General features: G+C 53.8%; 7 protein-coding genes across 7 annotated transcripts; 2 read left to right on the top strand and 5 right to left on the bottom strand.

Annotated features, from left to right (window-relative positions):
* Positions 1–424: 424 nt before the first annotated feature.
* Positions 425–1590, top strand: J4E93_005905 (uncharacterized protein; the record flags this gene model as incomplete). The annotated part of the gene is made up of 3 exons (XM_049343823.1): positions 425–550; positions 1082–1222; positions 1471–1590. The coding sequence occupies 3 exons, from the start codon at positions 425–427 to the stop codon at positions 1588–1590; spliced, it is 387 nt and encodes a 128-aa protein (XP_049199056.1).
* A 4813-nt stretch (positions 1591–6403) lies between these two features.
* On the top strand, positions 6404–7775 carry J4E93_005904 (uncharacterized protein; the record flags this gene model as incomplete). Its single annotated transcript, XM_049343822.1, has 3 exons — positions 6404–6502; positions 6627–6881; positions 6933–7775. The coding sequence occupies 3 exons, from the start codon at positions 6404–6406 to the stop codon at positions 7773–7775; spliced, it is 1197 nt and encodes a 398-aa protein (XP_049199055.1).
* Positions 7776–12081: 4306 nt separating this feature from the next.
* On the bottom strand, positions 12082–12855 carry J4E93_005903 (uncharacterized protein; the record flags this gene model as incomplete). Its single annotated transcript, XM_049343821.1, has 1 exon — positions 12082–12855. The coding sequence occupies one exon, from the start codon at positions 12853–12855 to the stop codon at positions 12082–12084; it is 774 nt and encodes a 257-aa protein (XP_049199054.1).
* A 1067-nt stretch (positions 12856–13922) lies between these two features.
* J4E93_005902 (uncharacterized protein) lies at positions 13923–15617 on the bottom strand (the record flags this gene model as incomplete). Its single annotated transcript, XM_049343820.1, has 1 exon — positions 13923–15617. The coding sequence occupies one exon, from the start codon at positions 15615–15617 to the stop codon at positions 13923–13925; it is 1695 nt and encodes a 564-aa protein (XP_049199053.1).
* Positions 15618–19199: 3582 nt separating this feature from the next.
* J4E93_005901 (uncharacterized protein) lies at positions 19200–20123 on the bottom strand (the record flags this gene model as incomplete). Its single annotated transcript, XM_049343819.1, has 3 exons — positions 19200–19653; positions 19717–19867; positions 19931–20123. The coding sequence occupies 3 exons, from the start codon at positions 20121–20123 to the stop codon at positions 19200–19202; spliced, it is 798 nt and encodes a 265-aa protein (XP_049199052.1).
* A 458-nt stretch (positions 20124–20581) lies between these two features.
* J4E93_005900 (uncharacterized protein) lies at positions 20582–21247 on the bottom strand (the record flags this gene model as incomplete). The annotated part of the gene is made up of 1 exon (XM_049343818.1): positions 20582–21247. One exon carries the CDS (start codon positions 21245–21247, stop codon positions 20582–20584), a length of 666 nt encoding a protein of 221 aa, XP_049199051.1.
* Positions 21248–21694: 447 nt separating this feature from the next.
* On the bottom strand, positions 21695–23957 carry J4E93_005899 (uncharacterized protein; the record flags this gene model as incomplete). Its single annotated transcript, XM_049343817.1, has 4 exons — positions 21695–23198; positions 23256–23488; positions 23543–23589; positions 23672–23957. 4 exons carry the CDS (start codon positions 23955–23957, stop codon positions 21695–21697), a joined length of 2070 nt encoding a protein of 689 aa, XP_049199050.1.
* Between the last annotated feature and the right edge of the window lie 15 nt (positions 23958–23972).

Raw genomic sequence — 23972 nt, 5'->3', positions numbered from 1 at the left:
ACAGATCCGGCCAGCGCTGCACGTTGTGGTCATGCTGGGAACATGGACAGTCACCATGCCACGCTATTGGACCCATGTGCCTATGCCCCGTCGGACAGTGTAGAGTGACACCTTATCTTCTCGGTTGTACCGCGCCGTATCGGTGAGGTAACGTATCGACTCGTTTAGGGGTTTGGCAACGTGCAGCGAGGTGTCGTCGGGATGGTACATTCATCTGATGCACGTCAGTGTATATCCATTCTGCCTATGCAAGCGGTATCATGATCAGCGGCGCGATAATGGCTCCTGCGCCTCATACTCATTGCTATCTTCCTGCCACGAGCATGCGCTGACTTTGAAAGGTGGTGGCTTCTGGCAGCCTGACGCGTCGACTCTCGCCAAACTACGACGCGACATTGATCGCAAACCGCACAAGATCAAGGCCATGTTGACGGACTCCGGTATTCGAGAGGCTTTCCTGGGTGGAGTCAAAGATGACGAGAAGAAGGCTGTGAAAGCTTTCACGAGCCTGTCGATGAATCAGTCGAACGCTCTGAAACGCAATCCAAAGGTATGCAGCATCTGTTCAATCTATCCAACAAGACAGCAGGGCATCGGCAGACAGCTTTTGTGTCATTAAGCATGAAATATGCTTGTGAAACATAACGGTTACGACGTTTTCTCACAAGCAGAGTCGATTTTTGCAAGGCTGGCAACGGCTTTGACGCGATCGGGTACTGTCCGCCGCCTGGCACGGGTCAACACCAAAACTAGCACGGAAGCTCCCCGCCTACAAGGATGTATATCCGTGAAACTCTTCCGCTACACCATCTCGCGAACGGCACACGATCACGATGACGTTCAACTAGCTTCAGTCTCGTACTGGAAGGTTGTGCGTTACAACTGTGTGCCGTCCGGCAAATAGAGTTTCAAGTCGCCCCGCACTCAACAAGTTGAGCTGAGTTGGAGTTGTCATAGCTAGCACCCTTTGAGTAGGCGGGGTTCTCTGCTCGCAGCAGTCTGTCAAAGCCCAGTCGCGGGGATTATGATGAACAAACTTCAAACTCACTGCAGCTGTTCATGTTTGCTGACAGCTCTCCAGGGATATGACCATGACCACAAAGATATCGAACTTATGCGGCTCCGCAACTACACCATGGGGCGGAAGCTCGCAGACGATGAAATTGTTGGTCCTGGGGGCTTGGAGCGAGTGGGCGAACTCATAGCCAGTCTGGTACCCTTTGTAAGTCTATTCTCCCATACTCTTGACATGAACGGCCTCACGTTCCCATTGGACAAGAGATGGTAAGAGCGGCGGCAACTTGTTAGGGAATTGCCTGTACGTTGCAAGCGATGGGGTGACTATAGTGCCGGCCAGTAGTGCGTTGGCAATGCAGTCACCCGCCCATCGTAAAATCCTTCAGGTGTGAAGGCAGACGACAGCAATCTGCCCGGAGGCGTTGCACACAAGGCCGCTAACGACCGTGGCAGATCACCTATCTGAACAGCGTCGCGATGCCCGACGACGACACGTCAGACTCGAGCGACGACGAAGGAAGCGATGCCGAGCCCGACGATGACAGCAACGCCGCAGAGGATGACGAGGCTTGATGAGAGCAATTTCAACAACGCATGTTCGAGGCACGGTGCTTCGAGCCGAAGTCATTTAGATGCACACATTGGTGGGAGCGTGGAGGAGTGGGCCACGTAAGCGCAAAGACCGCCAATAGACGCTGGTGTAACCCTGCCACGGTGGCGCTGACTGGTTGGCACAACCGATGCCATGCAACAGACTAAGTCATCGTGCAGCATTAGCTCCAGCACGAGCGGATAACTGGGATCAACATGCAGCGCTAGTAGGTCACGGGAGCACTTATGCCAAATGCAGTATCTTCGGTCTTATGATGAGACTTGTTCATTTCGGATCTAGCTCGCTCGTACCCTGGCCCCCTCTAAAAGCTACGCTCAGACGCGGGCCTGCCGTCTTTCTTAGCGGCTTTTCCCTGGCTAAACGAACGAGGGGAGGCAGTGCACAGTGCTCACTCTCCGTCTTTTCGATCACGGCGCAGTATAGATGGCTGACCGCATCGATGCCAGATTCTCGCCATGACATTGCAGCAGAGGATTTGCCAGGGTGTGCAGCTATCGCTTCATGTAATCGCCAGGCCCCGATCAGCTGGCCTCCCCACTATCCATTTTGGCACAGTGACATGCTGCACACGTTGCGTTAGTCTATACACGGCTACGGCTCGGGGCGCACTCGTTGTCCGTCTGGGATGCATGGGTTTACGCCCTAACGCGTCTGATCGAGGCCAGCTGCATCTCATGACGAAGGCTTCAGCGAATCTTTACCGGCGCCTTGAGTAGCTGGCGGTTAGTTGCTGCATCGCTCAGCGTCATGCACTCATGAGAAGCGGAAAGTTGAGCGGCTTACGCTGTTGGGCTGCGCTTGACGTGGTGTAAGCATGACGCCAGCAGCTCCAACGCCAAACCTTCAGAATTCCAATGCGAGCTGTGGTCCTTCTACGGCGCGATTTTGCATCGCACAGTGCATTCCAGTTGAATAATGAGGCCTTGAGGAGCTTCAGAATGCCTTCAAAAGGCGGTGTGGTTATAAGGCAACTCGTTGTGTCTATTGAATCCCACCGTCCATCACACCGATGAGCTGCAGATATTTCTTTCTTCCGCGAATTAGCACGCTTCGGGCTGATCCATCGACCCGCAATGGCTTGCGTCCGCTTATCCACCCCTTCCGCGTCTCTAGATGATATTTACCGGCGTTTGTGACACAGCTGGATCTCGCAAAGCCAAAACGTGTCGCCTTGCCCTTCTCGGCCTTCCGCCGGGTTCGGTAAGGCGAGCATACACCGTCGTCTGCCCGAGATGAGGCGGACGAGCGCTGGGGTAGAGAACGGAGATGGGATACCGCTTATCCGACAGGATGTCGTCCCTCACACCACTACTGCAAGGACGGAAACTCGTTTGTTGGAGCATCAGCAACATGCGGTACTGCGGCGCATCAAAAGTATTATCAGGATGCAAAGGAATGCGTGTACACCGATGCAACGCCATCACCAGACTGACCACGCCTCTATCGCACCAGCACACCTTGACAGATCGGTGAGGTTGTTTGTTTTGCACTGGCCACGGACGCGCTGTGGAAGCATTGCCCGCGTTCTTTATGCCTGTCAGACACTAGAACGGTGCCACGGGCGAGGCATCGTCTCGGAGGCTTGACGATATCTTCCCGCCTGATATATCTGAATCTGGTTTTACCTGCAGCTGGCGGTACACAAAATGCGGCACAAGCGACATGGCCCTTTTGCGCTGCTTACGGTGACACGAATGGGTAGACTCCGCAATCTCCAGCTATGCTATGCATATTGCGGGAAGGCTTCGGTGACACAAACTTCGTTAATCTAATTATCAACGGGACACACGCGGGAATTCCACATCTCGTCCCGAGCCGCGGATACACCTGGTTCCAATTGAGCCAGCTCCCACTGTCCACGCGCGGCGTCGCAATCTCCATGGCCACCACCATGGCTGAGCATCGCTTGCAGTCTGCACTGCAGTGGCGATGGACGTTGCGCGGCTATTTGCTTGGGTGAATCGACCGAGGCGGCTGAAGATCACGTCCAGAACAGATCCTGGTTGATCTACCCCACAATCCGCTCACTTGGTGTAACCGTCATCAGCGGCATTCAACGGCACTTTTGCAATGTGCAACACAAGGCTGCTGGCCTTGATTGTCGGCCCAGTCCAGGATGACGCTCCTTGGACTGATGGTTTCAGACGAATATAGTCGCAGACAAATGACTGCATTGGGCCTCATCTATCACGCGCTCGTGACTGACTCGAAAGGGCGAAATACGGTGTGGCAGTCAATCAAATTACAACAATTATTAAAAGCGATTGGCTGCAAGCGGTCATCCCGCTGAATACGGTGCCAATGAGTGAAAACGGCACTGTGGCCGGGACGACGGCTTTGACCGGTAGAGACGTCTTGTGACCGCAGCAAGGTTTTTTGTCGTGCTCGATAGGATTTACCCGTCGAGCAGCAGCTGCAAGGCACATGCCAGCTGGAATGCTGAGATTTGCCCAAGTAAGTTGAATGCTAGGCAAGGGACGTGCTGATTGGTCGATTAAATTTGACCGAGACCTGGACGGTGGAAAACTAAGCTCGAGAGACTGCGGGCCGTCCGCCCTAATCTCGAGGCAAGAGGCACAGGACGAGGTGCTTGGGCAAGCGTGGACAGTAATGAACTACGGCTGACGATTCTTTGTTCAAGGTGTCGGCGTCGTCAGGTATATGCAGTCAGGTGAAAATAGGCCGGCGAGAAGCCGAGGCTGAAAGCGCCCTGGGCGTTTCGCGATTCTCCATGCCACCGTGCCTACATCCGCACAAGTCCGAGATTCGTCACCAGCGGGACTTGCGGCACCGCCACTACCAAAGAATAGGCACAAGTGCCGTCGAAATCTTTGTATCGGTTTGTCTCGACTATTGTGGAGGCGTCGAATCAGCGGCGCGAGGAAGTGTTTTGCCATGGGCACCAGTTCGCAAGCCTTCGCCGGCGCAAGGGATGAACGGTTTGCCAAATTGTGGATGTCAGATTGAGAGGCGTGATTCGAGGACGAAAGTGGGCTGCGTCGCATGCCGGCCGTCTTACACGAAGCAATAGCAGCTGAGAGAGACGATGTCGGATGGTTTCTTCACAGGCAGGACTGGCCAGAATCGGCTCTATGACCAAGCAGCGTGCGCATGAAGGCGAAAAAGAGCTGCTGCTACGCTCAACGAACGGTTCTCCCGGCGCAAGACATCGGCTCTCCCGTAGACACTGCCCCGCGAAGGAGTGCCTGAAGTCGCCGAGACGCACCGGCAGGGCCATGACTAGCGAGCAGAGGGCACTCACGTCACAGTTGTCCAAGCAGACGTGGTTGCCGAAGTGTTACACACCAACAGTCGGACAGGGATGTTGCCGTCCTTGTCGAGGAAAATGACCGACGCCCCGAATGGATCAGCCCTATCAGACATGGCAGCAAATGAAGCAGACGGCAGGCGACGTGAGTCGGAACTCGAGGCTCGGGTAGGGCAAGGACAGTGCAATGGGTGCAGTGCGCGGGTGGTGCTGCAGGCGGCCACTTGCAGTCGACACGTCGGAGAAGCAGTTCAGCGGAGGACGAGGCAGCGTCACGATGCATGTGTACAAAAAAGCATATTGCAGCAGGCGGCCGGGGCCAGGAGCGGAGGGTAGGACCAAAGCTGACCGGACGCAGGCGCGTACCGTGGTTCGTGAGCTGTCGAATGCGCGAGCTATGGGCTTGGCAGAGGAAGCGACACGAGGGACGCAGAGACGGGCCGTAGACGATTCAAGAGCCCGAGGTGGTTCCATGAGTCTGCGGCGACTGTGCCACGGTAGACGCACGCGCAGTGCAGCAGCGACGGGAAGGCTCTGGAGCAAGCGCGGTGCAGGCAGGGCGCGGCGTGCAGGGCAGACTGGCAGGCCGTGGCCTTTTAGAGTATTTGTTGCGGCGGCGTGTGTATGTAATTAAAGGCTCGTAGATCACAGCGCGACGGGAGTCCCCGAGGGCTTGGCGAGTCACACATCTCAAGCAAGCTGCCGGCCCGCAGCAGCATCATGCACATGGGTGGCCGACAAGGTTGGGGCAGCTTTGACGGTCATGGGCGGCGTCATGGGCGTGTCATGGGCGCGCGATAATACACAGGCCAGACAGTTGGCTTGGGCGACGTGGTAGGGGCGGCTCGCTCCAGGTGTCTGCCTGGGTTTTCGAGTGGTAGCTCTGCGCGGATGGGTGGGCTGCGAGGGCTGCACGTCGCGCTGCAAGTGAGGATGCCGCATGGCATTTAGCGCGTTTGGCGGACCGTCGCCGTCGTCGCTGCATGGGGCGGGCAGGGATAAAAACGCCATGCCAGTAGAAGCGGCGAGAAGGTTGAGTTCGGGCACGCGGTGGGTAGTAATAGCGGCCGCTCCAACCTGAATCTCCTTTTTCGCTTCCACGCTCTTGGGTCCCGTCGTCTCCTCCACGCGCTTCGAGAAGCCTTTCACTCCACAGCCTCCCTCGCCCAACTCAACCTTCTCTCCAACGCTCCTCGTGCAGACACACCCGCCTACACGCCCGCCTGCACGCCCGTCTATACGCGCCGCCCTACACCCTCCCCCCCCCCTCCAATCCGCCCACTCAGGCTTGGCTCGCCCACGCAGCACTGCCCGTCGCTCTCACCTGCAGCCGACGTTGCGGCCCGCCTGCCAGTATTTTGTGACACCTCACCCGCCCCAGAGGATCTCCCGCACCACCACCGACGTCTCTCTTCTCTCTGCGCTGCTGCCAACCCAACCGCTGCGTCGCACTGGGAGAGCCCCCGCCGTGCCAGCACCGCACACGACCACCGCGCCGCGACACCATGTTCCCTCACCAGGGTGGCCAAGGCCAGCTTCCCGCCCACTGGCAACCGCCCACGGCCCAGCAGCCTCCAAATGGCGCCTATGCCCAGCCGCCGCATGTAAGTCGCCTTGAACTGCACTCTGTTGCACTCTGAATTGCAGTCACGCGTGCCTGCACGTCATCTGCCTCTCGTAGTCTCTCTCGTAAGCTGGGTGACAGCGCTGACACTTGACGTCAACTAGATGAGCACCACGCTCCCTCCTCCGCCGCCCCAAGAGCCCCGTCCCGACATGGCTCAACATCCTCAGTACCAGCACCAGCAGCCCTACCGCCTGCCAGGCCCCAATGAGTGGACGCGCGCTCCTCCTCCCCCCGATCCATACCGCCAGCACCAGCAGGGCCCTCCTCCACCGCCGCAGTACGTCCAGCAGCACCACCAGCCGCCAGCTCCTCGACAGCGCACTGCAATTGCCTGCCGCTACTGCAGACGTCGCAAGGTACACCACGGCCCAGCCATTGACTCGAGATTGCCTGCTTACCTTATCTAGATCCGCTGCTCCGGCTTCGAGGCGACTGAGGACGGCCGCTGCTCCAACTGCATGCGCTTCAACCAGGACTGCATCTTCACCCCCGTGTCTGCCCAGACGCAGGCCTTTGTTCCCGCACACACGGTCTGGCGCGGTGTCGGACAGCCACCGCCCATGTACGGCGCCTACGGGCAGCCTCTCCCTCCTGCCAGCCACGCCGAGCCATATGGCCAGCCGTCGCGCCAGCCGCACTATCTGCCCAGCCCCACTGCAGGTCCGTACCCAGCTCATTCTGACTATGGTCCGCCTAGTGCTTCTCCAGATGAGGCGACCCGTGACGCGCTGGCAGGCAGGAAAAGACTCCACCCAGAGCCTCACACTCCTACCCTGCCTCCGCCGCATCCTGGCCAAGCGTCACAGGCCCCTCATCGAGGCACTGGGCAAGATTATGCCTATCCAGAGCCACCGTCTCTAACTTCGGGCGCTTCAACAGCATCGACCCCCGCTCCCTACTCATCCGCGCCTCCCCCCGCCCAACCGTACTACGCTGCTCAGCCTCCGCGTCAAGGCTCCCCACAGAGCGCTTATCGCTACGAGCCGAGTCGCACTTCGTCCTCGCCACACTCGCAAGCACCCACGACCCCCGGCGCCCCGCCCACGCCCTATTACGCAGCTCCACCGCAGGCCAACGGCGTCTTGCAGCCACCACCCGCGCGCACCGATGGCAGAACCCCACCGCCACCTACATCGCAAGCCTCGGCTAGGCCCAGCATGCGCATCAATGATCTCGTAAGCGATAATGGCCCCGCCCGCAGCTCGACCGATTCGTCCATGCTCAACATGCTCAACCGCCGCCCCATGTAAAAATCTGCCTCGCGCAAGTGGAGACGCTCTGGAGCTGGTCTTTCGAGAGCGCTACACATTTCGGATTAAGCGAAGAGCAAAGAGCAAAATTTCCCATCGAATCTGTCAGCCGTCGTTTACTGCTTTCCAATGTACAATCTATCTTCGCGTCCAATCGACGTTTGCTATCGCAAGGAGTTCTGGCTGGCAACAGCGTGATTTCTGGGCGGCTATCTGAATCTTCAAGAGCGACAAAGATCTTTCAACGTTTTCTACTTTAATACTCACGGATCATCCTACTGTCCCTCCCGGTCTTCCTTCTCGAGTGACCCAAACTACTACACTGGGTGGTTATTCTGTCTTTTCCCGCAAACATTAGAACTGGGGTTGCATCATCACATGGAGGCTTCGTTGATATTTGCATCATCGTAGCGTGGGTTGGGTCCGGCATTCATGTGCTTCGCTGCATATTGGCTGGGGTAGTGGTCGCTTGTGCTTTTTGGTACCTTTTTCCTATCGTACGTTTTTACGCTGGTTTTGCGCGGTATTCCCCTTCTCGGCCTGTCTCTACCGCATCTGAAAGTCTATATGGGAACTATTACTGGTGGGTGGCAATCTGATTTAAATCGCAAAGCACTTTGGGAAAGCGAACGTTTCGCGCATCGTCTTGTACGTAGTCTCCTTTTTTCTTTACTAGCTATCTAAATTGGAGACGTTTGCTGGTGCAATACTTGCTCGACCCTCTGCATGCCGTGATGAACGGCGCACTGCATTTGGAGCACGTCAGTGCTGATGTGCTGATGTTCAATGCCGCATTTCCGAGCTGATCCTACCCGTCGAACCACTTCTGATGCCCAGGTCGATCTGTCATGCTCACCCATCGCTCCTGCCTGCCACGCCAACCAGCCTGCCCCTTGTACGACGGTATTGCCAAGACATGTGTCAGTGAAGAATTTTGACATGCAAATCACATGGCACGTTACGCATGACAAGCCACGCAGGGCAACCGATGGTAGGTACACGAGCGCGGGTACGCACGTGTTGTGCTTTCCTTTCCAGGGCAACACGTCCCATCCAAAAACAAAGGTCAATCAGATTCAGCCACCTCCACGCCCCGATCTTAATCCCATGGGGCGGACTTTGTTTTGGTATCGATTGTACCGTTACCATACCAAGTCTTCACTGACACTTGCCTGACAGGTGTACGTGCATGATTCAATTACGCATACACGGAAAGGCACCGCACAGCACTTCTACCACGGTACGGCCTCGGGGTCTCGGCGAGCCGGAGCGCTGCTACCACGCAAGTCTCGATCTGTCAGTCTCGAACTACATCGGCACGGGACGTGATGGGTTCCACGGTAGAAAGCCAAATGGAATCATCTCAGCCCGTCGACTAGAACGTCGCCGTCTGTCATCTCGCGGTACGGCGCGTCCTGGCATGCACGATGTAATCAACATGATCTCACCAGTACCACTATCACGATTGTGTCTCGCGGCTCAGACGCAGGGTGGACTACCATCGTCCGATGATGGCTCGATGTTACTATGCACTTGCACCAAATGCCACCAGACATCAGTTGAGGCTCTAGATTTCTAGCGTACCACGATACCACTTGGCCAGCTGATGAGCCCAGAGCCTCTATTACTCTTCTGTGCCCTCAAGATGCCGCGCGGTGCAGCATCGTACCAGAGGCCAGGTTCTGGATCGCACTCCGCCGATGTTGACCTAACGAACGAAGGGCTTGGCCATACGCATGTCTCACATCTACTGGCTATTGACACGCTGGCCGTTGCATGGTTTGGCCGCTATAGCGTACCGTTCAAACACGACCTTGACTAACGGAACGGTGCGAGCAGGCAGGACCTGTTTGATTCGCTGCCACAAGGGGAGACAACTCCGTCATGAGAACTGCCAGAGCATGCAGGGCAAAGAAGCAAAAAGGTCGAGTTTGGTTCTAAAGTGATTTAGCGTACCGCTATCTGCCTGCCTCGACGCGCATACTTTCTTTGCCTGGGCCGCCATCACGGACACTATTCAGCTGACATATATCGCACCACTCAATTTTTCCTTCAGGCAGACAGATAGGTCAATCTTCCATGGTTCAGGGTTGCGGCGATGTACTCGAATCTGGAAAAGTATATCGTGGGCAACAACATGTCACGAATCAACATTAGCCTGTCAGCGTTTCAGTCGAGCAAGAATTATCTTGCTCTCATAAGCCAGCCGGGACCAGGGGTCGTTTCTAGTATGCGACTCGCTTTCAGCCGATCGTAATATAGTAATCCCTCACACATCTATAGGGTCAATCGCTGTTGTGCGAAACGAACGTGCTCGGTAACCCCCTCTAACTCCGAATTCGGACGTGGTCAAGCTAAATAGTCGTTGCCCGTCACGGGACGGTGCGAGCAGAAGTTTCGAGCCGGGATGTTCGATGTCGCAAATAGCCGCCTAGACTGAGTCGAGCAACGGGCGAGCCCTGACCTTTTCCCTTCCTTGTACAAGTCATGTTAGTGTACCGCTCTTTGTCTTCCTTCCTTTGGGCTTCGCAATCGCATCTCGGACGGAGCAAGTCCGAAGCCCTTGGTGTAATCTGTAGTGAGAAAATGTAGTGCTGACCAATGGAAAAAAAAGGTTCCGTTGGGGTACGAAAGCGAAAGTCAAACCCTCAAGCGCGTTCAAGGCAGTTTTGATCCTGATCCTGCTTGCACATCGCACAGCCCGTCGCGCTCCCTTGGCAACAACACACGGTTGCAATTTTTTTGCGCGTGCTTTGCATTCGGGAGCAAGCACACGACGCGCCTCCACAAGTCATTTTTTCCCTCTGGCTGGCTTAGCCAGGTGCTGTGCTGTTGCTTGCCGCTGTCCGCCCGGCAGAAAGGATTCCCACCCTGGACCCATTTCCTCCGTGCCATCCCTTGCAACCACGCATGGCATGCTGTAACCGACATGTCAAATGTGCCACGTACGCCTGCGACCCCATCAGTTCCGCCGCCCGAGCCGTGTGTGTGTGTGTGTGCTCGCGTGTCGAAATCTGCGTTCCCATCACACATCCATCACACATCATCGCCTGACGGGAAGCAAGCAGCCTTGCACTTGCCTTGACTTTGAGCTTTTGCCAGTGCCAACGAACTACGCCGCATGGGCCGATCGTGTTGTTACCCCTGTTGGCGTGCTTTCCTAAGCTATCAGCATGCTTACCACACCACGCCATTCCTTCGTCCATGTAACAACACTATTCTAATTCCACATGCTACATCCCACAAGCTCTCAGCGCTTAGAGGAAAAACTCACTGCATGCACCATTCCCCTCCCTTCCCCCCTCCACCAACAAACCAGCGGTGAGCAGCGGGAAGGAGCCCTGACCTACCCTGTGCTTGACCCTCTCCGTGCCCACTGCCCACACCATTGCTCTCCTCTTAGCGCCCTGTAGCATCGGCCCCAAGGATCTAGCGTACCGTGTTTCTTGCAGCGGAAAAGGGGTTAGGTTGGCTGGCGGCCTCGCTGGGGAGCCATGTGCGTGCGGTAGGGATCTGGGTTCATGCGGCGGACCGCAACATGTCAGGTTAAAGTGGAGATTGGGACGAGGGCAGGCGGGCGGTTTGGCCGATTTTCCTTTCTGGTGACGCGGGGTGCGAGGGGATGAGCGAGGTTGGAGGGAGGCTGTGCGAAGTTTGTTAGTGGGAGATGGGACGTGGGACGAGAGATGTTTTGTGCCATGTTGGGTGGGCTGTTGCGGTTTCTTCACCGTGTCACTGCTTGACATGCGCAGTATGATTATGACTCGATGGAAGCGGCACAGCAAGTTCTTTGCGTCTAATGAGACTGCGCCACTTGCAGGCATGATAGATTGAGGCTGCTAATTGCTCATCTTCAAGTCGCATAGAGATAGACAGGCTCTATGCTATGTACGGTTCATTGCTAGGTCACACGTATTGCAGAAACACGGGCGTATCCGCGTATGTGTATCATTTGGTGTCTTTGTAGCTATGAGGCATAGAGGCTTTCACTTGGATGCTACCTCGAACAGGTTTTACAAGTCTCCGGAAGCGTACGCGGCTCAACGAGCTTCCCACGTTGTCTTGAGATGTCCTGGGATATCCGAGCTCAGAAGGATCGTTCAGGATGCACATCTTCATAACGGCCATCACGGCGATCCTTCGCCATCTCTGAGGCTATTGCATCTTCATGCCCTGTCTTTTGCTTCAACCTTGCTCAATGCGAATTGGCCCCGCCGAATCCCAACACAGCAATGCATATGCCCGAGTCGCGTTCTCGCCCTGGGTACCCCATTCAAGGGAAAAACCGGACACCCTAGAGCCGACATCAAGGTAAAAACGTGCAAAGTAGTTGGCTCAACGTTGACGTATGCTCCAGGCTGTTGAGCTTTTCCCTTGTATAAGGTGTGGGTTCAAGCGAGCGTTGCGTGAAGACACTCTCGAGTTGTGCTGCTGACGTTGACCGGAAGAGAGTTGAATGACCAACTCGGGTCAAGTGGTACTTTGACCTGTCCTCAGGGGCGCCGCCACGTAGCGAAGCGAACGGGGTCTTACCGGACTGAATAACAGCCAGGTTTCGGTGAAGTCGTTCATTCAAATTCTTGAGAGTCCAAAGGTTTTCGAACATAGTCTCCAGTAACCAGTAACTCAACGACTGGGTGCTTCTCACGTCTTCATACTCACGGTCCATGACCTTCTCTTGTAGTTCCGCGGAAATTCCGATTCTACTCATAATGGTCCGCTCGTCATCAGACTCATGACCGCTGAAGTACGTAATGCGACGGATGATCACGTCTTCGAGGTCGGCTTCGTCGTCACGGGTCCAGGTAGCGAGGAGCGACTCTGCAGCGCTTGACGTGAATCCTAGAAATTCGAACGCCTGCATGGAGTACAGATGGAGTGGTACCTCGAGGTCAGGATGTGATTGTGCGACTTGCACAGAGCAGGATGACGCGCTGGATGCCATCACAGTATCCGGAGGTGACATGAGTTGACCGGAGATTTTTCTGGTACCGTTGACCGGTTCGCCAACAAGCGTGCGATCATACTTCTTGACGTTGGCCAGGACCCATTCTGACAAAATGTCGTCCGGTAGACCCATGATGGGCGGAGGTGTGGTTTTGATTCATCGAAAAAGAAGAGGAGTGGCGAGAGTAGGTTTTTGGAAAAACAACTGTCTTTGGTAAAGAAAGAAAGAATAAGGAAGAAAAGAAAGAGAAGCGCAAACAGAATATATATGGCTGTGGAGAGTGAAGGTAGGGTAAGAGCGAAGTAAAGGTGGGGCGAGAGCGCGAGTAAAGTTCCATGGTACTGCGGTGACGTGACGCAGACGAGCGACTCACAACTTCCGAAATCCATATGTACCCATCCAATCAGGTCCTCTCGAAAAAAGAGAAGTATCGTCAACACAAGAGCTTGCGAGTAAAGTCGGAGTGAGAGCGCAAATGAAGGCAGAGACTGGCGCGTGACCGTAGAGCAAACAGAGATCATGGTAGCATTCCATGCTGGCGCCCCTGAATTATAGCAGATCGATGTGCGAGCCAAACTTTGGAAAATGGCAGTAACTAAAGTTTCGAAGTGGCGATCTTACCAAGCATCTTTGCAAGAAAGGAAGCCACGTGGGAGGTGGGACCTTGCCATACGAAATCGTCCGCAGGCTTAGTAAAACTCTCCATGAACAAGTGAGATGTACGTGAGAGGCTCGAAATTGGTGGACAATTACGTCGATCTGAAAGCCTCGATCGTGTAAGGGATACCACGGATCGACCAGACACATCGATTCTGTAACATATTGTTTTACGTGTCCTGTAGGTAATTGCAGAATGGGTCGATACTTCATCTATTCACTCGCCCGAGGCGCGTAAGCAAAACAAGAGATGTTACGGCATGAATAAGGCGGAAAACATGATGGATATGCGGCCATTGAGATGGCTTCAGCCTTGCTATCAGCTGGTACAATGGTGGGAATAGAGTGTTTAGAAATGAATGCTCACTCCTCTGACCTTTTCAGTACTCACATCCATGCGTAGCACGATGTAGCCAGATCTGGTTTACGTTTGCTTGAAAGAGTTATCTGGGTCTACAGTGTGAGACGTCTCACGATAGCTCCCACTCGATGTAATCTTATACAGTCTTCCACCACTTTTTGTTGGTACCTCGACTAAGGTTTTATCTACCTTGATTGAAGTCTTCGCTTCGCACACTCTCAGTCTCGGAGATGTACTGTCTGATACCCTTGTACCTCCACCTTCTGAAGTATGCATTGGGGGTGGTAGCTGGGCAATCTAGACCTGAACCAGCTCCGTTGCAAGTAGCATACACACCGATGAGTGTTCCTACGAAAGAGCCCGATGGACTCAGTTGCTCTGTTGAGGCTCTGCCAAACGAGATCGGTCTTGACTTGCCGTGCGCTAGCATAGCCGAAAATACATAAGTCCTTGGATCCGGCATCGTGATCTCGAAGCGCATCGGCTTTCCGTTCCAAGACGCGGGTACAGGCGTCTTCTTCTCCTGATGTTCCGTAGAGTTGTAACGCAGATATGTCGACCCATTACTGCGCATGAGTCCGAGCTGGATGTTTGCTGTCTGCCACAAGAAAGCGGTCACACCAGCTTCTTCACCATCAGCTTTCGGGTCGAAGGATAGATCTACGCTAAACTTGAACGTGCTATCCGTCTGACGGCGCCCGATGAAGTTCACAGCCCTTGAAGCTGGGTCAGACCCGCCTGGCGAGCCAGCGAGATTGTTGCGACCAAGAGCGACTTGCAGACCCTTTTGCGAAGTCTTGAATGCGCCTTCGCGAGGTACACGCCAGTAGACGAGGTTGCGTGGAATTGTCGAGTCTTGAGGGAAGTCGTAAACGTCTGGGTCCGAGTTGAAGGGTCCATCACCGGGGACATCTCTTGAGCGCGCAGGTAGTTGCCAGCCGGTCATCTTGCCTCTTACAGGTTGGAAGACGGGCCACTCGCCTTCTTCCCATGTGACTGGCGTGAGCACCATCTCGCGCCCCATGGGGAAGGATGTACCATTTGGACCCACGCGCGTCGCGAGCGCGCAAGACCACCATTCGCCGTTGTTGTCTTGGAAAAGGTCTGCGTGACCGACGGTCTGGAAGTACTCTGATGTACCACGGTTCGTCAGATGTGGGTTGTATGGGCTGGGAGAGTAAGGGCCCGTGATGTTTCTGGCGCGAGCCATGGTGACTGAGTGGTCTTCAGCCGTTCCGCCCTCAGCAATCAACAGATAATACCATCCGTCTTTCTTGTAGAAGTGTGGGCCTTCGGGCCAAACGCCGCCGGTGCCATTCCAGAGCGAAATGACAGGTCCCATTTCGCCAGTATCGATGTCCATCTCCTGCACGATGATTCCCTGAGTTGCGACATACACCTTGCCGTCATCATCCCAGAAAATATCGGGATCGATCTTGGGAGCTTCGAACGTCACTGGATCGCTCCACGACGCGTCGTCGAAAGGATCTGTAGTCCTGAACAAGACACCTGCCTCCATATCCGATCCGAGATATTCGCAGATGACGTAGAAAACACCCTTGTGGAATCGCAGAGTCGCTGCGTACATGCCTCTTTGCTGACCATCGCTGGAATAGCTGTAAGTTGGGAGCTGGGATTCACGGTTCCATACGTGGCTGATGTGTTTCCAGTCGACTAGGTCTTTCGATGCGTAGATGGGCAGCCCGGGGAAGGATATGAAGGTGGAAGTTACGCAGAAGAACGTTCCGTTCACGTTGACGCATGATGGATCGCTGTGCCAACCTGGGAGTACTGGGTTGAGGTACGTTGAGTTCTGCGCGAGCGTTGGAGCTGCGCATGCGAGGACAGCTGTCACGATGCTTCGTAGAAACCGCATCTTGAAGAATTCCAGAGGATCTCGACAGAGTCCACCCTGTACGCGGCGATGGGGGATGCTTTATGCGTACCGTCGACCTTGCAACCAAGAGGCTGATACTCGCCTGCTGTGGGGAAGCGCGATCGACGGCCGTCTCGCGTACCAAACTGTGCCCATTTAGCCAGACTGCTTCCGCCGTGCTATTGCTGTTGTCATGGACCATACAACGTATTTTAACCGTTATGCAAGGTGACGCGAATATACGATGAGCTGCAGAGCCACCGGGCTTAATGAGCTTCCCAGATCCGAGGCTCCATAGAGATTGCGGAGAAATGTATGTCGATCCTCGAGAATGCGCCCGCTGACGTAAAGTTTCTCCGTGCCTGGTGATCAGGTACTGCGAAGGGCGACGGTTATTCTCCTGGGTCAAAAAGTTATTCCGCTGGGTGTGTTAAGCCTAAAGTAGACGCGCTAGGCCTAATAGAGATAAGCTAACTCTAAAAGACTTAGCTCTTTTCTTGCCTGCAAGTGCCTTGCAAGAAAATTAAAGTTCTTTCCTTTCTCTGCTATTTTACGCAACAACAGCGTAAGGTTTTAGATATTCTAAAAAGGCAGAATTATAAAGAAGGTTCTCTTCTATAATTTAGATTTTAAGGAATTTTTAAAACCTTGCGCTGTTGCTGCGCAAAACTACAAAGAAAAGGTAGAGATCCACCTAGCTGAATAACTTTTTGACCCAGCTCAATAACCGTCGCCCTGCGAAGCTTTCCAGAAATCCAGTGTCGCGTTCAGTGGAACGCATGTACGTGGCTGGATGCAAGCTGCCTGTCGTCAAATAGCACAGGCTTCGAGTTACATACCATCATTGCACTTAACAATGCGAATGAGATCAAGCCTCTAAAGGGAAGTAGACAATATCGGGCTCGCTATTCGGGACATTGAGTTCCAAGTGCGCGGGGCGGTTAGATGATGGTGCACGCTGCACGTATTGTTCAGGCAGGAGCGGGGTGCCCCGCTCTGGGGAAGCTCAACTCCGAGATCGCGCCACTAGTAAGGCAGGCCTTGCGTTCTTCCCCTAGGAAACGATATCTCTATGTACCCAAAACGCTATATACATGTACGTGTCAGCCTTCTGACCTGTAAATAGAGGGAAATTTTGTATGCATGCCTAGTTCGATGAAAGACCTCCAGATACTCGCCAAGTCACAAATCGACGCAAGTACAACCGATTCAAGGTAGTTCATAGTCACAGTGGACCTGCAAAGACGACGAGCTGGCTGGTAGACATGTGTACCTTTGACACTCTCACGAAGATAGCTATACACGTTGAAGTGTATTGGTTGGTCAATGTGACCAGCTATCTGCATGCATACCCAATAACGCTAAAGAAAAACCTCACGATACAAGTGCCCTCAACGCCAGTCCATCATTTGTCTTTTTTGCGTATAGCCTTCCCACTTTGTCTACCCAGAACGAGCAGATTCCTGCCAAACCGCGTCAATTGTGCGCGCGCTACACGAAGGCGATACTCTCTGACGGCCTGAATCGCTCTGTTCCGTCGGCGTCGCCATGCGGGGAGTTGAGGTTCCACCTGAGGTTGAGGTGCCACGGGGGGTTGAGGTGCCACGGGGGGATCCTCTTCCCCACCATGATACGTGTATCCAGGAGGCCCACCATCGTAAGTGTATCCAGGAGGCGGAACCCCGCCTGGAACATGGCCGCCGATTAGAGGCTGACGTTCGCTTGGGCCTTCATACGGAGTATGCTCGATTGAGCTTGTGCTGTCGTTGGGCGGTCCTGTATAGGGCTCGATGTCCATACTGTGTGACCTGGACGGAGCACGGGTCCCAGTGAGCGGCGCATTCTCGAATTGAAATGGGCTGCCGAGACGTGGACTACGGGAAAAATAGTCACTGTCGTGCCGAGGCCTATCTGAGGGGTGCCCGGATGGTCCAGCCGCCGCGGCTGCATCATCAAAGGTTTGTTGTAGTTCATTCTGTTCATGGAAGTGCTCAGATGCAGCGGCTGATAGGTCGGAAGAAGAAGAATAACCCGACATTACAGAACCGGGGGATCCAGGTAGAACATATTGTTCGGGTGTGATCGGAGAAACCTCAGTGGAGTCGTAGAAATCATCACCTGCTGGCATGTCGTCGTCGAACTCGTCGTCTTCTCCTTGGGGCCCACCGCTCGAAGGCCCAGGTGTTCCAGCGCCGCCTCGAAGTTTACCAGTTGTGGCCGGTTGTATGTCGTCGTCTACTGAGGCCAAAAACGCACGATATTCCTCTACCAATTTCTTGTCTTTTTCAAGCCGACTTGCCCAGATGAAAAAGTTCTGTTTGGACCTTGTGTATTGCTGACTTGGCAACGGCGCAACATGGTGCTTTCGGATTCGATACTTTGCGAACTCGCATTTAAGTGTTTCCAAGCGCGACCTTTCTGGTGTCAACTGTCTTCGAAGCTCAGGCTTTTGAAGTGATGCGTCGTTCAAAACAGGATCTTTAGGGCTGACCGGCTTCTCAGTTCTCGGCTCATGTATGTCGGCCCAAAAAGACGCTATAGACTTCTTGATAACGGCAACAGAATGCCAGTGTTCGTCGCGGATGGGGAATTTCTGGTCTGGTTCGTCCAATATGGTAATGGGAACCGCATTATCTGGTGTCGCTTCGACAGGGATCGGACGACGATATGGACGTAGGTACGCTGACAACGGAAATGGCTTGACTGCGACTGATTAGTGCAAGAACTCTCACAAGTAGGAGAGAGTGTTAACCTACATGTCTTGGCGGTCATGTGAATGACTCCTGATCGAGGACTTGGACGCTTAACATTCTGATCTTTACCTGGGTAGAGTTTTGTACCCTCTCTTGACGACGCCCCGGAAACTACTGAGACGCGTGGTACCCTTTGGATGGAGTCGCCAGTATTTACAGATTCGGAACTGCCCAAGAGAGGATTTGCAGATTCGTTGCCATGTGTTGTAGGCAATCCTCCGGACCGCGCTGCACTTGTTTTCATAGATTCTCTTTCTGTATTGGCGGCGGACTTGCAGTTGGGGATCTGTGACGGTAGACGAGGGTTGGGCGTGTTTGGATAGGTTGGCATCTGCGTCTTCCCGTATCTGTCCTGGAATGTCTCGAGGAAGGATGTTGATGGCTGGGCTATATGCTGTGCGGGAGTCGGAGTAGTGCAGACATGAGCTTCCTCCAGGGTGGTCTTGTCTGAGCCAGAAGCATGGTATGCGTACTGTCCTGGACTAAGCTGCTGACCTGTATGCGTCGAGTCGATCGGTTCCGAAATCTGCTGCCATTCTGTGGGCCCGATAGCGAGTGATTGGAGTAGCTTTTCGTCGTATGTGTGTATGTGCAGAATTGCAGACATGTCGTCCAAGTTGTCGATTACGTCTTGCGAGAAAGGATGAGCTGCCATGGTAGCGATGGGTCTAAGGTGTGCTGGTCGGGTAACGAAGGCCAAAAGAAGTGCTACTGGTGAAATAAGCGGTGGTTGGGGCGGATATGATAGTGCTGCGAGAGAGAAGAGAGGGTGGCTTTGTTGATGCCTATAGTAGGCGGGATTGGATTGCGCCTGCGTTCTGTATGTGTCTCAAGGCGGAACTTCTTTCCCATCCCAGTCCCAACACTTCCCCCGTCCTTCAGGCGCCACTTCCCTGATCACATCAATCAGCCTTTCTGCGACCCAGTCGCGCTCGAATAGCTTTTCCTTCTTGACGTTGCTCCAGAAGTCCTTGCTCAACCCTGTTTTGACAGTTCCAGGATGCAAGGCAACCGCCATCGCGTTGTCGCCAGAAGCAGTCCTCAGATGGTTGTCGAAGGTCTTGACTACCTGATTGACACCGGATTTTGAAGCGCGATAGCTGTACCATCCTCCGAGGCGGTTGTCGCTGATGCTGCCGACTCGAGCTGACATGATAGCTATCGTAGCTACATCAGGTAAACCTGCCATGTGCTCTTCGTTCTTATCGATGACTGCGCTCTTCCTTGGCAGGAAGGGAGAGAAGTGCTTGAGCATCAGCATTGGACCTAAAGTGTTGGTGCGGCTGGGTTTTGGTATATCAGATCAGCACATGTATCACGTAACCTGGCATAGCGGTATTACTCACAAAGTGAGCAAGGCATCGTCGGCGTTGATCTGGGCTGGTGACTTCTCCGGAAAAAGAATACCAGGAACCATCAGCGCGAGCTGAAGCTGACTGGGGCTACCGCCGAACTGCTTCTTGCAAGCCGCCGCGGCATCTGCGATAGTCGTCTCGTCTGAAACGTGGTCAACACTTGAACATCATTGTACACACAACACCATTAATGCTGGTTACATACCCAAAACATCCAATTTCATCACCGACAGTCGTGACTCGTCGACATCCAAGCCATCGAGCAACTCCTCCTTGGTCTTGTCAAGGTCCTTCCGCGCCGTTGCGACAACGGGCGCGTTTGTGGTTTGCAACACCCGTCTTGCGAGCGCGAAGCCTATGCCTCGCGAGGCAGGTGAGATCAATGACCACGGCGGCATCGCGACGGGTATGTATGAAAGACAGTGAGAGATGCCATGGTCGCGACATTCCGGTGATACTTCACGAGCTACGCGAAAAGTGGTCGGGACGCGATCGATGATGACATACATGCCCGTAGATCGGCTAGTATACGATTGGTTAGCGTCCACACACTAGCGCGTTTCTCACCCAGCTCCGGCCTGGCTACACTCAGGGCATTCACTCTTCACGACTGGAGACATGTTGCGAGAGCACAGCGTCTATGTCTTTCTCTCATACATGGTAAGGGATCGTACAATATCCTGACTCGACATGAGTAGCATCCGAGCTCTGTGTCGCAAGTAGCGCAACCAGAATAACGCATCGTCAGTTCGCAAGAAAATACTACGTGTGCAGCAGTCCCAAAGTCTCATCAACCAGTCCATCTTGACACGGCAATTGAGATGGATAGAGCTAGGCCATGCTCTTCATCCAAGCCCTATTCGTCATAGATATCGATATCGAAGTCGTCCCAGTCGGTAGGCTCCGTCACAGCTCCTGCGCTTGCCAACTTCTCAACATCGTCCATCTCTGATTCCTGTCGTGTTTGCTCGCTGCGTTTCGCCTCTCGCTGCTCGTAGTCCGTCGTCTGCTTCTGGGCCCACTTCTCGCGCATGTTGTTCTTTTTGGTACGGCGCAACGCGGCTTGCTCCTCCCTGGCGCTTATCTGCTCTTTCGCTTTCTCGATTTTGATGTTCAACTTTTTCTCTGCAGCGGCGGCGTGTTTTGATAAATTGCGGCGTGCTGTGATAAGATCTTCCTTGGCCTTGAGCTTCGCTTTCAGCTCGCGCAGACCGCTGTCCACTTCATCGAGCCTGGCCTTGATGTCCACCTGTGCAAGTCGAAGCTCCTCGTCCCTACCTTTCCGAGCGATGGATTGTTTGGAGTTATAAGCCATCTCTGGCTCGTGGAGTATGAGGCTGGATGTTGCATCAGCTGGCTTTGGGTCGCCTGGATCGCCACCGGTCATGGGAAGTGCTTGTTGGAGAGGGAGAGCAGGCGGCTTGTACTCTTCCGCGCTCTCGCGACGTGATTGAACCGGGCCTCCAGCTTCTTGCTCTGCCTTTTCGGGGTCTGTGGTCATGGCCATGTTTGTGAGCGACATCGCTGTGTGAATTGGCAGCACAGAACAAGAGGTGTGAGTTGTTGTAGCAGTGGGCTCGGTCGAGAGGCAGCGGGCGAGGTTTCGTGATCGGTTCAGAGATTTAAAGTGTCGCAATTTCTGCGCAAGGCGAGCGTAGAAGTCCAAGTGAATGTGAGCCTCCAAAGTTCTGTTCAAGCACTGCCTAGTCTTGGCGTTTCCAAGGTCGCGATGTGACGCACACGTGCGCGCCTACAGCAATACATCCAGGGAAAACGGCACCAAACCCGGTCAAGAACAAACTTACGGACAGGTTGATGTGACCATGTTAATATACGTTCGTAAAGTGTGGGATATCTACGCAAAAGGTATACCAACAATCATGTCTCGTCACACACTTCCAATCTCTGCAACAACGCCCTCATGATCCAATTCTCCATCCCTGTGGCATCTTCAATTCCCTTCAGGTCATCATAAATATGGCTCTGTAGCCGCATTAACGTCTTTCGCGTGTACACCATACTCCCCTAAATGACCGAGTTGTTCTAGCACAAGCCGTTTCTGCTCATCCGATAGACATCCAATGTCTCGACTCCGTTGAAGAAGGTCGCGCAACAACGTGTCATCTTCACAGCTGTTCAAAGCGTGAACGAGCGGGAACGACATTTTCCCCTCGTCCAAATCCTCACAAAAGCCCTTTTGAGCGCTGTACTCCGGCGACCGGAGGTTCTGGTAGTCATCCCGAATCTGATACTGCATCCCAATGAGACTGACTAGGCACTCGATTTCGATATCTGAGGCGACTTTCGATGCGCTACTGTCTGCAGAAACAAGCAGGAGGCGAGCTAACAATCGGAACAAACCACCAGTCTTCTTCTTCACCATCTGCAGATACTCGTCTTCAGACGGACAATGGCTGTGATGCGTCCAAAAGAGGTCGTAAGATTGGCCGATGTGCAGTTCGGCGAGCTCTTCAAGGACAATGTTCGCCTCCGCTGCACCTAATGTCTGAGCTTCATGTACGGCTTGGAGGATCTCATAACACCCGGAGTTGATGGTTTGTGCCGTGCCGAATACTGTGTGTGTTGCTGGCTGGCCTCGTCGGAGATGAGACCCGTCTTCGATGTCATCAAGCATGAGTGATGCGGCGTGTAGACGGTTGCCAAGCGATTTGATACGGGACACAACAGGTTCGGGTACGTCGAGCCAAATGTTGAGGGCGTCGATGAAGGTGTCTCGTACACCTTTGGAAGGAAGCGAAGTGATGTATTCGAAGGGCGCGTCGACATGTTCTGGACCCAGCAAACAAGTTTTGTCCATGTCTTTCGTCTTCGAGCTCGAAGAGGAGACAGATGTACATGAGGAGATTGAGACATCATCTCTTGTTGTTGAGGTATCGTCTTCGTAGAGATGGAGGGACGTGTCAGTAGATGAACGCCTGGAGCCGTCATCCTGCTTCTCATCGCCTAACAGCATCGCAGTAGCATTGTACTTGATACCGAGGCTCTTTGGAAGTAAATCAGCTGTGATCTCGTCCTCGATACCCTTGTTTGGGTCGTATCGGTACTCAGCATGATACCTTGGACAGTTCAGGCTCCAAACGACATGGCCACTGACCTGATAAGCCAGCGCATCCAGATAAGTGTCTAGTTTCGCCGAGATAGGTGTATTGTGCTGCCGGAACTCCGCGCAGCTCTTCAGAAATTGCTCCTCATATCTTCCCGTCGCTTCCAAAGTCATCGTCTTTGCCTCTTGCACATCCGTATTGTACCATTGCATGTGAAGCCAGACAGCATTGATCAGCGTTTGCGTCGTTTCTGTGTTCTTGAACTCGGCGTACTCGCGATCGAAGGAGAAGAGGTCATTGGCTAGACCGAGAGCTGCGTAGCACGGTTTGCGGACTGGCTCGAGTTGATGGTCTTCTTCTTCAGTGAGCGTCATACCCATGCCGAAGAGTAACATGGCTTCCACGAATCTGTTCAAACCGACATTAGCTTATGATTCGCTTGTCCACAGTGAGAGAGAAACTTACGGCGCTCCGGTGTCGACAATGCGGAAGTCGACATATTCTTCTAAGTCGACGAAGCACTTGTCCTTGTCTCGTAAGGTCGTGGCAAGCATCTCTTTCCACACGTGTTTGACTCGCTCAGTACATGCTTTGTCGACAGATGCGAGTTGTGTCATCACTTTTGCTTGAATCTGCGTTTTGCCTAGTGCTGGGTTCGTGTTCTTCCACTCGCACTTTTCGTGGTCGTTGGATCCCGACTACACCCATCAGCGATCTGAATTTAAAAAGGAACTGTTGGGCCTATGGCATACCGTATCTGACTCCTCAAGCTCGATCATATTGTCGTACAGGAATGCATCTATGTGTGGTCAGCAAAACAATACTTTAAAGATCGAGGGCTTCAGGGCACAGAGAAGTGTGGTATGGAGCGGGCGTCTTACATTCAAGCACATATGCAATCAACCGCAGCCTCTCCGGCTTCGCAAGTGGAAGCACCACAGCTGAGAAGTTGCCATTGATGGGATTGCATCCCCCGAACTGTTCGATCGGCCCGATGTACTTTATCCAGTCCTTCCTCGCTTCGTGACATCCAGCATTAGCCTCTGTCTCAAACTTGTGGCGCCTCAATGTGTAGTTCGAGCACAAGCTCTGCGTGTCATAATTCGAAAGAGAGACAATGTAAGACGTCTCATCAGCAGAATCTTGGTCCGTCCTGTCGGTAGTCATGATGTATGTGAACAA

This window comes from Alternaria ventricosa (genome assembly GCF_023758065.1).
Source record: "Alternaria ventricosa strain BMP 2768 chromosome Unknown scaffold_9, whole genome shotgun sequence".
Lineage (NCBI taxonomy): Eukaryota > Fungi > Ascomycota > Dothideomycetes > Pleosporales > Pleosporaceae > Alternaria > Alternaria ventricosa.
This window is presented reverse-complemented; position numbering and strand designations above follow the sequence as displayed.